The sequence below is a fragment of the Polyergus mexicanus genome, unplaced genomic scaffold (assembly GCF_030449975.1).
Source record: "Polyergus mexicanus isolate NDT 795.1 unplaced genomic scaffold, iyPolMexi1.0 SCAF_10, whole genome shotgun sequence".
Classification (NCBI taxonomy): domain Eukaryota; kingdom Metazoa; phylum Arthropoda; class Insecta; order Hymenoptera; family Formicidae; genus Polyergus; species Polyergus mexicanus.
In genome coordinates, this window is record NW_027223330.1 from 601,571 (window position 1) to 617,347 (window position 15,777).

The 15,777-nt window shown below is 35.7% G+C and overlaps 2 protein-coding genes across 6 annotated transcripts; one reads left to right on the top strand and one right to left on the bottom strand.

Annotated features, from left to right (window-relative positions):
* Nucleotides 1-1,126: 1,126 nt before the first annotated feature.
* LOC138936796 (klaroid protein) lies at nt 1,127-9,424 on the bottom strand. Of its 4 annotated transcripts, none has more exons than XM_070302470.1 (14): nt 9,039-9,424; nt 8,540-8,733; nt 8,081-8,443; nt 7,470-7,713; nt 7,224-7,363; nt 6,854-7,101; nt 6,569-6,754; nt 4,436-4,659; nt 4,276-4,350; nt 3,931-4,201; nt 3,675-3,815; nt 3,298-3,584; nt 3,135-3,227; nt 1,127-3,038 (listed from the first exon to the last, which is right to left on the bottom strand). In XM_070302470.1, exons 2-14 carry the CDS (start codon nt 8,731-8,733, stop codon nt 2,886-2,888), a joined length of 2,619 nt encoding a protein of 872 aa, XP_070158571.1. In that variant the 5' UTR covers nt 9,039-9,424; the 3' UTR covers nt 1,127-2,885. The 4 variants fall into 4 exon arrangements, with proteins under 4 accessions (XP_070158571.1, XP_070158569.1, XP_070158572.1 ...); XM_070302468.1 differs by having other exon boundaries at nt 8,540-8,737; nt 9,039-9,423; XM_070302471.1 differs by lacking the exon at nt 9,039-9,424 and adding an exon at nt 8,905-9,030.
* Nucleotides 9,425-9,492: 68 nt separating this feature from the next.
* Rubicon (run domain Beclin-1-interacting and cysteine-rich domain-containing protein rubicon) lies at nt 9,493-15,702 on the top strand. Of its 2 annotated transcripts, XM_070302467.1 has the most exons (10): nt 9,493-9,513; nt 11,114-11,263; nt 11,329-11,506; nt 11,834-11,985; nt 12,077-12,260; nt 12,453-14,074; nt 14,319-14,501; nt 14,568-14,750; nt 14,815-14,968; nt 15,083-15,702. In XM_070302467.1, the coding sequence occupies exons 3-10, from the start codon at nt 11,330-11,332 to the stop codon at nt 15,281-15,283; spliced, it is 2,856 nt and encodes a 951-aa protein (XP_070158568.1). In that variant the 5' UTR covers nt 9,493-9,513; nt 11,114-11,263; nt 11,329; the 3' UTR covers nt 15,284-15,702. The 2 variants fall into 2 exon arrangements, with proteins under 2 accessions (XP_070158568.1, XP_070158567.1); XM_070302466.1 differs by lacking the exon at nt 9,493-9,513 and having other exon boundaries at nt 10,889-11,263.
* Nucleotides 15,703-15,777: the final 75 nt, after the last annotated feature.

The window sequence follows — 15,777 nt, forward strand, 5'->3', positions numbered from 1 at the left end:
AAGCAGTGGTATCAACGCAGAGTACTAGAAGAGCTTCCGTTGAAGTTATCGATCAGAGGAGCGAGCGAGGAATTTGCACAGGATGCGGCCAACGATCGTTAGCGATCGCGAATTCGCTATCGTAGGCGCGCGCGCATGCGCTCGCGCGATCTCTCGACACGAAGATCGCTTTTATATATTCGCGCGTGATTAATTTTCCAGATTTATTTTTTCGGCTTGGAATCGGTACGCGAGTATCGTTCCGATAAAACGGACGGTGATGTACGAGAATTGGCAGTTTGCGCGCGCGCGCGCGCGTCCCTTTTCGTTACCCGCTTCACTCACGGGGCCACGTATGTGCGAGCGGGGCACAACGACACGATGACGACGACGACGGCGACACGAAACATCTCGAGCACCAAGATCACTTCGACGAGGCGGCGAATGTCAAAAGGATACTTGTTGTACGGCTCGCTGGGTCGCCGTGTCCGGGCTCTGCGATTCCTTGAGCAGCGTCAGGATTTGCCTGAGTCCTTCCTCCTGCGGTTGCCACGCCATTTTCATCGTGTTTTTTCAACAGCACCACCGTAACGCGCAGCCTGCCTTCTCTGACCTCGCCGATAAACGGAAGCTCCCCACGGCTCCCCACCCCGCGCCTGTTCAATCTCCCCACCTCTCCCCCCCCACCTCTCGAAGCGAGCGCTCGTCAGGCCCGTGATTGTGCAAGGGGGCGCCACGCCCTTCCTCAATACGCTCGGGGGGGCTATCCGGCTATCCGGCAGTGTTGTGAGACGGGCCGGGTTTTCTCGCGCATGCGCGGCCATGATAACCATTAGCAACGACGTATCTATCTGCAGTAATGACAAGATTATTGAATATTTTTTATTGTAACAGATATGAAAAATCAAAAAAGAAACCGATTAGCTAACAAGCAGTGGTATCAACGCAGAGTACTGGTCTAGTTTTTAAGCTCAAAATATTAACTGTACTTATTTCGAAATTGATTCAAGACATCTTGAACTGCATAATGGATTAAATTTATATGGAGAAAAATGCAAATCTGATAGTCTTTAATATATTTTTGCTTATTTATTTTGCTTTTTTTCTTTACTCTTGCATAATAATTTTTAAATACAGAATTTCAGATACGTAGAGCCAATATTTTTTAATGCATGCAATATAGATATATATACATATATATATATATATATTTAAGGAAAAACTTTTGCAAAATTATGTACGGGTGGTCAATGGCACACCTTTTTATCCATATATATACTTCATTGATGCTACGTTCGCCGCGCATGCGCGAGAAAACCCGGCCCGTCTCACAACACTGCTATCCGGGGATTCCCCTCTTCCGGCGCTGACCCGTTCTCACGCGTGCTCGTTTAAAGAAATTCGATAAAAAAACCGGATCGCGAAATTGGATGCTTACAGTTGTTTGGAAAAAAAAACGTTCTTATACCGCGTGGGTACAACGTCCGCGAGTCGATTAACGCGAGGAGCGGGAAGATCTTGAAATCGAGATTTACGGCGGTTCGAGACTTCCGGTGTTACAAGCGCGGGAAAATGAGCTTAATGATAAAAAAAAATGATCGAGCAGCGAAGTGCATCTTCGCAAATAAAAGTTGAATATTTCGCGAATTCAATATCATTATAGATTTTTAAAAAGGGAGGGTACTTTCTTCCAATATAGGATAATGAAAAATAATTCATGAATTCCAATACGGACAAATAAAATCATCGAATCTTGTCGAATGAAACGCATACTTTATTTGTAAATGTAAAAATTCTATCGACATACGTGAAGACGATGAAAATGCAGTGTTTGATTGCGATTTCGATACGGCAAAGGTCCAGAGTTTTCCAAGACGATCCGACCCTTCCCGATACGATTATTATAATCTAAGTACTGTGAAACAGAAACATGCGCATTTTTCGCAAAATTTGATGCAGTCAAATATACGTATCATTATTTAAAAAAAAAAAAAAAAATTAACGTTTCGGTAATTGTTAAAAATAGCTAAACAGAGAAGAGAACGAATGCTGGAAAAAATTCATTAAATATCTTACATATATATATATATACACATATTTTAAATATTATTAGTGCCACGTGTTTTTAGACTTTTACAAAAATTGTATTTTTTTCGCGGCAAAAGTCACTCGCAGTGTACAATAAACTTAAAGCTAAAAATTAATTTCCTTTCTTAACTTTAAAATTAATTAATTAATTATTATGGTTCCTTACAATTTGTACTGTCACTATTATTACAAATATTGACTCACACTCAGCTTTGGGGTAACTTTTGAAGTGTCAGTCTTACTGAAGTAGTGCTGTCAAATTGATATGATACGATATGATAATAATCATGATAACTAATTGCATATTTTCACGTTCAAAACTTCTAACGAAATCATTCTTTTCCATTTTTTTTATCTATCTCACTCTTGATCTTTCGCATTTCTATGAGAAAACTGTGCTTTTTTTTTAAAGGCGCTTTACTTAGGTGATATTACTGTAGCAAGGCCATAGAGTGAAGATATTAATTTATATTGATAAGCGATATTTTAGAACGTCATCAGGCCGACATTTATGAATGTACCATAATTGTGTTAATTATGCACAAACAATTTTTTTTATCCATATAAATTACTAATATTATTTTATGTGTATATACACAATGTTTTCAATGTGTTTCAACAGTTGATGAAGGCATGATTTGCTTCGTGGAAAAATCTCTACTACAAAAACATTAAATAGTTATATCTATTCGCAATATAATTACAGGTGCTATATGAGAAATCACGCCAATTGTTGCGTTTATTAATGACGGTAGTTAAAGGCACATGTCAGAAAAAAGTTGCGGCTTATTCTCGCTATTGCTCAAATAATGAACGTTTTATAAAGAGGAACCTTTGTCTAATTCGATTAATTCTTTAGCTGGTCTTCCATGAATGCGGAACCTGTATAAACACGTGTAATCCAATTGTCCGTGATTGCTGTGTATCCTCAATTCTACATATTCATATGGCTGATTGATTGCTTCTGTGTTCTGCACAGATAAATATGGATAAATATAAATTTATATATAAAATTATATATGGTAAAAATAAAAATTGGGAAATTTATTAGAGTAAAGGAAATCTACCTGAACTGGAAAATATTGCAAATTATTGTCAAAGTACATAAATTCGTATTCACCAAACATTACAGGCTCAGGATCATTCTCATTTGCCAATCCCTGTGAAAAAATATGAGTATACAAAAAAAATCATTTATATATTGTATAAAAGAGAGAGAGTCTTACATACCCAGACATTAAATTTCCTAGGCGCGCTTGACATGTTCTCATTCGATAAAATCAATTTAGAGACATGTTCCAGAGTGAAGCCGCTTACATAAATGGCGCTTCGCAATTGTATCAGGAGATATCCGGGAAAATCTTGGAAAGCCCAACAAACACCAGGTTGTATCGGATTTCGCTGTATTACCGTCCGCGGATTATTGCTTTCGTAATACAGCGTGAAACCGAACAATGTGAAAGCTCTCGACTTTATGTCGTATCGCTGAGTGCATCGCGTGCTAATGATCTGACCCCCTATATTGTAAAAACACAAGAAATTTATTTATTGTACGCATACATATTTGTGTCTATATCTGTTTCCTATTTATTAGCGCGATACGATACCTGCTGATTCCAAAGCGTAATCTACCTGACCCGTTTTGTCCGCATCATATATCTGCAAAACTTCCTTCGCTATTTTGCGCATCTGTTCATCCGAGACATGAACGTTTGCGTTTTCGACGTTATTATTAAAAACTATTTGACCTATAAAAAAAAAAAAAAAAATATATATATATATATATATATATAATTTTCAACATTGATAATGTATGTATGTGATTAAAAAACAAGATTAACAGTCTATGCTTTAGCTTAAAACCTTCTCTGTTGTAAGATGCGAGTAAATCCTGACTGATCTTTGCCAGATCTTCTTTTGAAAGTCCAGGAAGATAACTAAATAAAATCTTTTCCACATGTTTTTCTAAATTATGATTTGCGATAGATTCTGCATTAGTGTTGCAACAAGATTTTAATTCCGAGTAGAGCTCGCGTAGTTTCTCGAATTCGTACTTGATAACTTTTAGCTCGTTATACATTACATTGTTCAGTTCATCAACATTCAATTTATTTTCCAAATTAGCAATCTTGTCCTGGAAACATCAGAGAATTTTCAAAGCTCTATAATTATTAATTGTTAAACATTAATATGTACATTTGAACTTACATTGTATTCTTTCCGAAAATCGACATCATTTTGTTTTCGATCTTGCAAAACTCGAGTAATATTTATAAAATATTCCTACATAAAATATTAAAAAGATCATAAATCAACAAATATATATCATTATATTTATATATAATTGTAGGAAAATTTAGATTTATACCATTTGATTTGTTTGTTCGTTTTCGAGTATTTCTATCCTGCTAACCAATTCAGCTTTGTCAGTCAAATCGTTTATGTGTATTTCTTTATTAAATGATTTCTCTTCAACACTTCTATTCTTATGATCGTTCTGTTGTATATCAGGTAATAATTTTTGTGTCGTTGTCTCCGATATAATTTTAACGTCAGAAAAAAGTGGAAAACATTGCACTAGGCACCAACCACCTGAAATAAATTCGATATTATCCATAAATTTGGTAATTATAAAAATATTATCTCCTTCTCCTGTTACTGTATTGAACTACAGTGTTCCAATACGAAAATTAGTGCCACATGACTGTCCAGTTATTGAATTTATATAATCACAGTGACATTTTGAATGGCACATACACCAATTACATGGTATAAATGTTCGAAGTGGAACTATTATACAATATTGTAACTGAGAGAAGGATAGACGAAGGAACTCACCGTTTCGATGACATCGATCGCAATGACGGTTCCAAGTTTTTCAAGCACACGTTCCGACTTTTTAACACCCAGTAGAGTAATTCTCCCTCTATCCTTCTCTCCCATTGTAAAAAATTTATTTTTATTTTTAGATTTAGATCTCATAAAATGCTTGATTGTGACACTATGACGCTATATCACTCTAACAGATTGTGTTCATAAGAGGGCTACTAATATTGTACACATGAAAAATATTTTATTAAGTATGAACGTGTTTTTACAATATATATTATCTAATGATGATTATTACATCAAAATATTATTGTACCATATCCTTAACATATATAACAAAAATATTATATATATATGTGGTGATTAACTGAGAAAATGATCTATTTTATTTTATTCAATAATTATTTAATTTGTATATATATCTATAATTTGTGGGATGTCTAGAATAGAATCCAATGTTTGTTTTATGTTAAGAAAACAAAATGTATAATAGAATATATAAAGTATATAACAAAAAATGACCGATTTTAATGTGAACTAGACAATGACCAGCTATAGTTCAAAATATAACAGATACATATAATTATATGTAAAATATATATAGCAACAATATATAGATGAAATATCTTAAATACATCTTGACACACACAACATTAATCCATTAGTAAAAACAAAAAAATCAACAAAGCGTTAGTTGACAGTCAGCATATAAATTATAGGATATTTCATATTAAATTTTAATTTTAATACACAAAACAAAAGATCATAGAGAAAAATAGTATCTCCAAAACGATAAGAAATTAAAAAAAAAAAAAAAAAAAAAAAAACTGATAAGTGCATGTATTATTCATGGAATTAGAGAATGAAACTGTAATTATAATATAATTATGAATTATAAACGACATGACAATAACTATTACATATACTGACTTCGTCATAGAGCAAAACAAAAACAATGATTAAATCACACATAAATATTAATTTAAGGAAAAAATGGACGAAGAAAGTATGTCTCATTTTTGTATAAAAGATTTTTATGTCATATCATGAACAATATTATTGATTATTTTATGATTGGTTTAGCGAAATTTCCTGCGTGTAATATCATTTTACTTTGTTATTATTATGTTTCAAAGGAATATAAATATTCAATATACCATCTCCATCCATTTAACTGAATTATATGTGTATATAATTAAGATTATATTTTACTATACTAAACCAATCTTTCAATTAATCACCACTTTATATTCCACCCAATGGGAGGCATTTCAGGCAAAGACACGTTCACACTGGGTAAGAAGTGCATGAAATAATTTTTAAGTTCTGCAAAGTATTTTACAAATAACTCATAGTAAAAAGATGTTAGGTTGGCAATATAATTGAAGATGTGATAAGTCGTCTCAGTGACACCAAATTGGACATTGCGCAGAGAATCCACACAGGTAAAGAAATATATCTGCGCGATGTAAGCCCCTGAAACAAAAAGAAGACAAAGGCCAGGATAGGTTTGGAGGCCTTTTTGGTACTGTGGTCCCGCGAAAGACATTGGTTTGACTATGCTTCAATGATTGGTTTACATATCATGTAGATCGATGAGAAAATGTAGAGCCCGCAGAGAGATGTTTTTCTTTTTTTATTTCCTTGAATAGGAAGATGTAAAACCACTCACCAAACAAGAGAAGTAGCGGAAGAAGCGTAATCCATAAAATCTTCGGACTTTTCTCTTGCAGCCATTTTCTAACGCCGGTAAATTGACTCAGCAACCAAGCATCGAGTACGAGTATTCTGACAAAGAAGAAGTACGTATTGTGTGTATAATGATCCAAAGCTTGCCATATTGCGCTCCACTTGGATTCTAAATAACAGTCAATGAGATATCATTAGTCAGTAGTGATACTTACACTAAAAATAAAATAATTAAACAAATATACATATTACTAAGAGCCAGTAATACCATTATAAGATCGATATGCTTGTGTACTATAATGCTGCCTTCCATCAGTTTTGAATTTGAAGAATTCGACGGTTTTCTTGAACCAAAGGGTAATGAAAGTTATAAGATACGTAAACCACTGCACAATTCTCCACCCTTGGTTAGCCTTGATTGCTGATGATGTTAAGATTTCGTCCAATTCAGTATCAGAATCAGCTGCATTATATTTTTCAGTAAATTTTGAAGGAGTTTTTGACCATGACAAATACCTATTAACATAAAAAAATATTTTTTGTTCAACAAAAGTTTTATTTTAATATATATATATATATATATATATATATATATATATATATATATATATATATATAAAAGGGAAAACAAAATATACCTTGTCGAAAAATTTGAGGAATATCCGGGCTGCGAATAAATTACTTCTTTGTGACTCTTATACTGTTCTATGTGTGTTTTTTTATATACAGTCGTTTTTGAAGAATTTGGTACATATGACACGTTGTGATCATCATCAAACTATAAAATTCAAAAAAAGCAAATCATTTTAAGAGTATAAAAAGATATTATAGATGTGCGTCTACGTGTAGGAAAACAATATTGACTTAAGATGATAAATACTTACTGAATAAGATAGAGAGCTTCTTCGCTTAAAATCGACAGTGTCCATATCACCAATTCCACTTTCTGTCGTTCTTTGTGAAGTTTGACTTAAATTTTGACGACTGATCTGAGGTACGGTACTGCTTTCATCGCCATTCGAATGTATAGACCGCCGTGACATATTAGGCATTGCTAATACACCAGGGGCTATCTCGTAACGATATTGCGATGCTTGCGAATACGTATAATCTGTCTTTGGAAAAACACTAAAACATTTATACACAAATAGTCTTATTAATTATATGCAAAAAGAGTAGATTTTTACTCTAAATCGCATTTATATAAACTAATTTCGCTCTAATATTACCAATATCAATTCAACCTATTCAATGTGACTCAGAAGACATAGTTTACAAACAAAATTAGAATCTATGTTTATAAATCTGTTTATAAATATTTTTTTCTAGGAAAGGTTGTATTTTTAAGATAAAAAGATCGCAAGAAGAATTTATTACATGTAAACATAATTATTCATATATAATATTTTGGCAACTAGGCGCGAAGAAATTTTTGTTCAAAAGATAACAGAAAATAAATATAATACACAGAGAATAAAGTTTAAGATGTACATACTTCCACCATTCACCGGCCTGTTTGTAAATCTCATAAGCGGATCCTGGTCTACTTGGAGGGTCTTCTCTCTCCCCTTCTTCAGATGAATAATCACTGGTAAGTATCCTGTGCGGCGTAACACTTTTGCGCTTTTGCTCAGCCTTTTGATTAGACGCATTCTCCTTACTTTCGCTCTGACCATTGACAAATATTTGTCTTTTAGCTCTCTGGCGTTCCGACCGTCGTTCAGCCTTCCTCGTGGTAACAGTGGAATTTTCGGACTTTGTGCTTTGATTATCCGTCATACTTTCTGTCACAGATCCTTCCTTATTCTCTTCAATCGTTTCCATATTTCTCTCATGCGTTTTACTGCTACTACCAGTTCTGTAATTATTAAAAGAAAATGTAAGCGAGATAATGATAGAACATGTTCATTATTTTTGTCGCATCGACGACAAACTTTAGGTTCGAGTTACTCACAGCGATCTAGAACCAGATCTCCTGCTACTCGATACTTCTCCAGGTGTATGAGATCTCTCTCGGCTTTTACTTCTGAGATCATAGTGATGCTCCGTCATCTCTGGCTCTGGCAAAGAACGATTTAGGACCATAGGAGTGTGCGAGCGTGACCGGCTCCTACTACGCAGCTCGTAATGATGCTGCTCGTTCTCCATCTTCCTGCCAAACAGGGGAAATATGTCCGGGTGTATTGAATAAATTCAAGCAAAGCACACGTTTCTAACTCAACAATCCCGCCATATAGGCACGGTTATACGGTCAAGAAATACCGCTTTTAGGAAAGAGACGCGCCAGAATCGCGCTGCCAAGCATATGTCCAACTATACCTAAAAATAGTCCCCTCCCCGAAGGACAGCCGCGATCCTTCCCGCTGAATCCCTATTTCTAGTCTCTTTTCCTCTCCCCTCCACGCGATTTTGAAGAAAAAAAAGAAGAAGAAGAAGAAGAAGAAGAAACTCACGCGAAGAGGAGATAACGCGTCCCGCTCTCTCAGCTTTTGAGGCCGAGAATTATCGTCGACCCCGGCGACGTGGAGATCACGTCGGTCTTATCGTCGTACGCGCTACTTCTCTCTCTCTCGCGAAATACGTCACTCGGAGACACCGCGGATTCCGAATGTGCGCCGCTCGTCAAAGAAAGAACCGCTCGATCGTCAATTTATGTATATGTACGATACGTAGTCTACATTAGGATCTCGCGTCGCGTGAAATAATCTACGCGCTCGTTTACTCTTCGTAGCACGAATGCACCGCTATTTATAGAAAATTCACCGTTTCCGCGCGCGCGATTAACGGGAGACGCGGCGCGAGCTTCGCGTTGCGCAATATGCGCGCGACCGCGAGACGCGTTTCAATTAAAAACTAACCCTCGCCCTCGCCCCCTTCTTCGCCTAACCGACGACCGATGATCACACAGCTGTCGCGAGTACATTCACGGTGCGTCGTGAGTGTTGTATATATATGTATATGTATATATACTGGGTGGCTCATTTTAATCCATCCAGTCGAATATCTCAAAAACCAAGCCCGGAAGAGAAAAATGTTTCAGACAAAAGTTGTGTGGCTTCAAGGGGGCCATAAGATGGTGACAATGATTTGAAAAATCATTTGAAGGTCATGTGAAGGTCAACTTTAAAATCTTAAATGGAAACCCCCATTTTTTATTTAGTATTCTTGTAGCTGACATCGAGAGCTTTCCAAAACACTATAATAAAGTATTTTTTCTCATTAAGTACTTTTTGAATTATTTTATATTTTAATCTGACATATTTTGATATAAAAAATTAAATATCTCGTAAAATATTTAGTTTTTGATAATCTTACCGTAATACTTCTATGTACAAATTAATGAGACAAATCAATTGGTATAAAAAAAAAAATTGTTTTTAAGAAAATTATTTACAATGTATTTTTTTAAACAATTTGTTTTTTTTTTGGCACTAATTAATTTGTCTTATTATTCTGTACATAGAAGTATTACGGTAAAATTATCGAAAACTGAATATTACGAAATATTTTATTTTTTATATCAAAATATGTCAGATTATAAAATATAAAATAACTCAAAAAGTACTTAATGAAATAATACTTTATTATAGTCTTTTGGAAAGCTCTCGATGTCAGCTACAAGAATACTAAATAAAAATGGAGGTTTCTATTTAAGATTTTAAAGTTGACCTTCACATGACCTTCAAATGATTTTCCAAGATCAAATCATTGTCACCATCTTATGGCCCCCTCGAAACCAAACAACTTTTGTGTGAAACATTTTTCTCTTCCGGGCTTGGTTTTTGAGATATTCGACTGGATGTATTAAAATGGGCCACCCAGTATATATATATACTCAATGCGTGTAAAAACGCAGATGCGTGCGCACATTTACGCGATGATTCATACCTTTTTGTAATTATCCCTGTAAAGGGGGGAACACTCTTGACACACTGTAGGAGGAATAAAATTATAATTTTTTCCCTTTTTTTTTTTACTTAATTTAACCTCATCTTTTTTATATATATTTTTATATATATTATATATTATTTTTTATATATAAAAGTTAATAAATTTTAAAATTGTTATTCAATAATAATTATCTAATAATAATTTTTAATTTTATATTATTTAATAATAATAATTAATAAAATTATATTTATATATATATATATATATATATATATAAAATATATTTATTCTATAAAAAATATAGCAGATAAAAAAATTTATTATCGAGATTTTTCATCGAGTCGCTCATCTAGAATGCTCGACTCTTCAATGATTATAGTCTATAGTTACCGACGTAAACATTGATTCTAAACCATATGATCGCTGTCGTTACGATTGCTCGTGATCATACGACGGGAGTTGCCAGTTTCTTCTGGATCATCCGTGTGTAAGACGTATGTCATCTGAACAAATCGATTTTCGATGCGAATAATCTCGTGACAACAATCGCAATTTCCGCCTCTCATTCGGGTGTAATTAAACGTCTAATAACTGTCGCGATAATTTCGCTTTATATTAATCTGTTATCTCGCACAAGATGTATTAATTTGTCCATAAAAAGTGTTATTGCGTTCGACTGAGAAGGCGTGGAAAGAGAAAGGATATCCGATTGATATATCTGTCAAGTATAATCTAACACCCTTATGGGCGAGACTTCTCTTCGTCATCGGTTGTCGTGATCGATCGGGTAAGATGAAAGCATTCAAAATTATATGTTTGAATGAGACGATGATATCTTGGCAATAAATGCAGGATGTCCGAGAACGCTCACGTCAAGGAACAGTGGCAACTTCTACAGAGCTTACGATCCACTGCGGAGGGTCTATTGATTGGAGTGTCCAATGTGTGGAACGTTTACGGTGGCCTAAATCGGCTGCACAATGCGATGGAGAGGATATTTAAACATGGCTGTCGTATATTCGATACCAATGTTAGCTGCGTTTGTTACTTTCTCAAAGCTTCTTGGATGAAAATATTATTTATAGTATATCTTGATGTATCAGATTATTATATAATAATTACATAATAATCTAATTACAATTAATAATTATTTTATACAATTTATTCTTCATATTCTTGTGTCAATTTTTATAAACACTTGTGTTCTTGCATGACTGAGTTTCGATATGAAAACATTTATTCTACGATAAAAGTTTATGATAATTATAAACATAATTATAAATACAATTTTCTTTGATTGTCTAAACTTATCTGAAAAAATTTTATTACACAAATTTTATGAAAATATTTTTCTAAGGGTGAACCGGACTGTTGGATATTCATACAAGGACTGAATTGGCTTCAGCCGTCTTTAGCAACATCACCAGTGTTATCGGAAAATGAGGATTATTTATGCAATTTGCCAGCTGAAATAACATCTAAGAAGGATATGTTGTGGCTATACAAGAGGTTAATCATCTTTTTTTTTTATATATCTTTAATATATTTGTCAAACAATTTCTTTATTAGGGCAAACACTGATAAATTCATGTATTTACAGTTTAGAAAGTCATTCTTTATCACACAAATTATCATGGCTTCTATCAGATAAAGAACATTTGCTCTCTTGTCTGGAGCCATGGGCGTTTCTTTGTCAAGAAAATTTGGCAGAAGCGACACTTTTGTATTTACGAGCAATCGAGAGGAATCAGCCTGTGCTTTTCGCAGAAATCGATCCTTGCTTAGTGAGTATAGTATTTTGGCGTTATTTCTAGAACTTGAAATTCTGAAACTTTTGAATTAAAATTTCTGAAATTCTAAAATTCAAAGAAACTTGCTTCATTTAAATAAATGATGATATTATATTATAATATGTATTACATAACGGATTTTAACGAGTTCAATTATTTTGATACTTTTTATTTGTGAATTTACAGTTTCTGCCATCATGGATATCACCTAAAACGAGTCCCAGACGACATCGTCGTTCATCCTCGTATCCGGTCAATCTTTCTGGTGTTAATCGTATCCTTGTGCAGGACAAGAGTGAAAGGGATCTCAATAGATACTTAAAGGTTTCAACGCAGTCTCATTTGAGGACTGCGATGCAGTCTATTACTCACGAAGTGGACAGCATCGAAAATGAACCAACAAAATCCGCACAAATTACTGCTGATGATAACGTGCAAAATGATTCCAACGTCAATAATGACATACCTCTGAAAATGTGGAATAGTCTGCCTGCTTTGGTCAAGAGCCACAGTAGCGCTGCCATAGATAATTCAACCGAGACGGTTCAGATTTCGCCGATTATTCCAGAAAGTAGCGACAGCAGCAACAAAAGTAATAATCGCCCTCGTGCATTGGAATTAGCGAAGATCATCAACGTCAATTATTCCGAGTCGAAGCAACCCGTCGATTCCAATGCGGATAGATTCATATCAAAGCCCAAAACACCTATTAGGAAAACAAGAAGCAGGACGAAGGCCAAGCATAGCCAGAGTAAAAGAGTATCTGAAAGTCCGGAAGCTTATTCGAGCGTTCGTGGAGAAGAAATCAAAAACACTATCGAGGAGACGCGGCCGATTGTAACGACGTCGGAATTGGCGGAGAAGAGGTTCTTGAAGCAACTGGCGATGCGCAGAAAAACGTCCTTCTTAGTAGGTTCGGCGCCCGAATTTACGGGCTCGTGGACTCTCGAAGTGGAAGGTCAGAAGGATATCCGTACACCGCGGAAGAGCTTCATGGAGGACGGCGGCAGTAGTGTGCAGCCAATGGCGACTGGTTATTTTCCGCGTCCGGTAGAAGGTCAGAGCTTGACTAGTTTTCTATCTTCGGCGCGGTTCTCACGTGCCCACGACGCCGAGTTGGATCGCGAGAACGCGCACTTTAGCATCTGCGAGGCGATGATCGCCGCTATCGAGCAGGTCAAATGTAACCGGCTGCAACGACTGGATGTCGATGCGGTCGACGACGACAGCGACGAGGAGATCAATCGGCTTAAGCAACGGATTCGGCTGCGACGTCGGCAGCGCCAGGAGGAGAGATGTCGGAGTAAAGGCTGGGGCCGCGGTGATCTGCTAAGTGACGGTAGAACTGACACAACCACAACTACCGATCAGAGCGTCAGTCCATTGTCCACATCCCCGGAGGATCCCTCGGACAGCATGTCCACGGAGGGTTCTGAATTGGACGATGAGCGGAAGTTGAGAAACGGCGACATGCTCGCGTCGACCACATCGTTGTTCTCAGACGCGGAACAGCGCCAGGCGAGATTCGCCACTGAGTCGATTATGAGCGAGAGCAGCGTGTCCGCTGAAGGGGTGGCTTTATCTCTCATCAGTCGCTTCAACGAGAAGCAACTGCCTCGGGCTAGCGAGCTGCAGTGGCTGGTTTCCGAAAAGGATGCGCCTCAGCGATTGTTGCCGATGCCGAAGAGTTGGCCGGTCAGCCCTGACGAGATCGAGATCGAAGACACGCGAACGATACCGCTGAGAGGGACAATCGAATGGGCCCCGCCGCGACCACAGATCATTTTCACGCCTCATCCACCGCCAGTGTACGTGTGTGAAACAAGAAAAAGATAATAATTTGAAAATTCTTTGTCGCATTTCCATTGATCTTATAATTATTTGAATTCTATATATAAAATCTCTTACGAGTATATATAGGTTCTATAAATAATGGATATAATCTGTTGATAGAGATATGCATTTAATGCAAACATTAATAATATTCTTCTCGTCCCGCGACTTGGAGATTTTTCTCAGGTATTCAATATCCTTCGATCATTTTTCTTTCAGAAGACGGACGTTAATAGCGAAGCAGAATTACAGATGCGCAGGTTGTGGCATGAAAGTCGCCGTGAAATACGCCAATCGATTTCGTTACTGCGAATATCTGGGCCGGTACTTTTGTACGGGTTGCCACACGAATCAGGTGGCGTTTATTCCAGGGAAAATTCTATCGAAATGGGATTTCAACAGGTAGATTCTTCTTAAAAACTATTAATAAAGCATCTTGATCTTTAATGTTTCTTTTATTCTCTACAGATATCCTGTGTCGAATTTTTCATACAGATTATTGGACCAGATGATGTCGGATCCGCTGTTCCAAGTGAACGATTTGAATCCGCTGTTGTATAGACGAATAAAACAATTGGATAAAACGCGAGTTTTGCGTACAAAATTATTCTTTTTGAAGGACTTTTTGCTCACGTGTCGATTCGCAAGCAGGTAAATTTTAGAATCTTTTTACGATACAAGCGCAGCATAGTACATTCTCACGATATTATTACAGTCTTCAAAATATGCTGAAGAAGGAACCGGATTACATCATAAGTGATCCGCATGTATATTCAATTCAAGATCTAATAAATATTAAGTTTGGCATGCTGTACGCCAAACTGCAGGAACTCGTTCAAGTTTGTTGTGCGCATATTGTGGAATGCGAGGTATTATATATTATAATTAATATTATAATTCGATAATATATAATTATTATAATATCTATATAATAATCTATATAATAATATTATAATATAATATAATAATGTATCCTTTTTTAGTTGTGTCAAGCTAGAGGATTTGTATGCGAATTATGCTATTCCAAAGATGTTATATTCCCATGGGATTTGTCGAAGGTGATCCGATGCGAAAAGTGCGGTGCGTGCTTCCACCTGGATTGCAAGCAAAACTCTGATAAACTCGAATGCCCTCGATGCATAAGGCTGCGCGACAGACGAATCTCAAGAGATGAGAAGCTCTGACGAATGACGAGGGCGTTCTTTGCCAAGTCATTCAGAATGGGATACGTATATTAAACCCGTAACCCGTTTGCGTAGAAAGCCATCTTCAAGAAGACTTAGAAATTTATTCTCTCATCTGTCTCCCTCCTTTTTCTAACAAAATTTATCAGGCGACATAAAATTCTAAAACACTTAAGACGTTTTATACATATCTTTTAAATTTCTATGTTGTCTCTGAGATATTATTATAAATACTATTATGTAAAGTACACAGGCAATACATATTCAAGAAATGAAAATTCTTGGATATATAACTTGTTACAATATTGTATTTATGATGATTAGTCAAGTTTGAGTTTAATTCTAATTTCTGACATTTGACATATAAAAATGTTAGATATACATTGTATATATATATATATATATATATATATATATATATATATATATATATATATAGATGGACATTTAGATTGCATAATAGAGTAATAGAGATTTATAAGAGAAGTCAATAC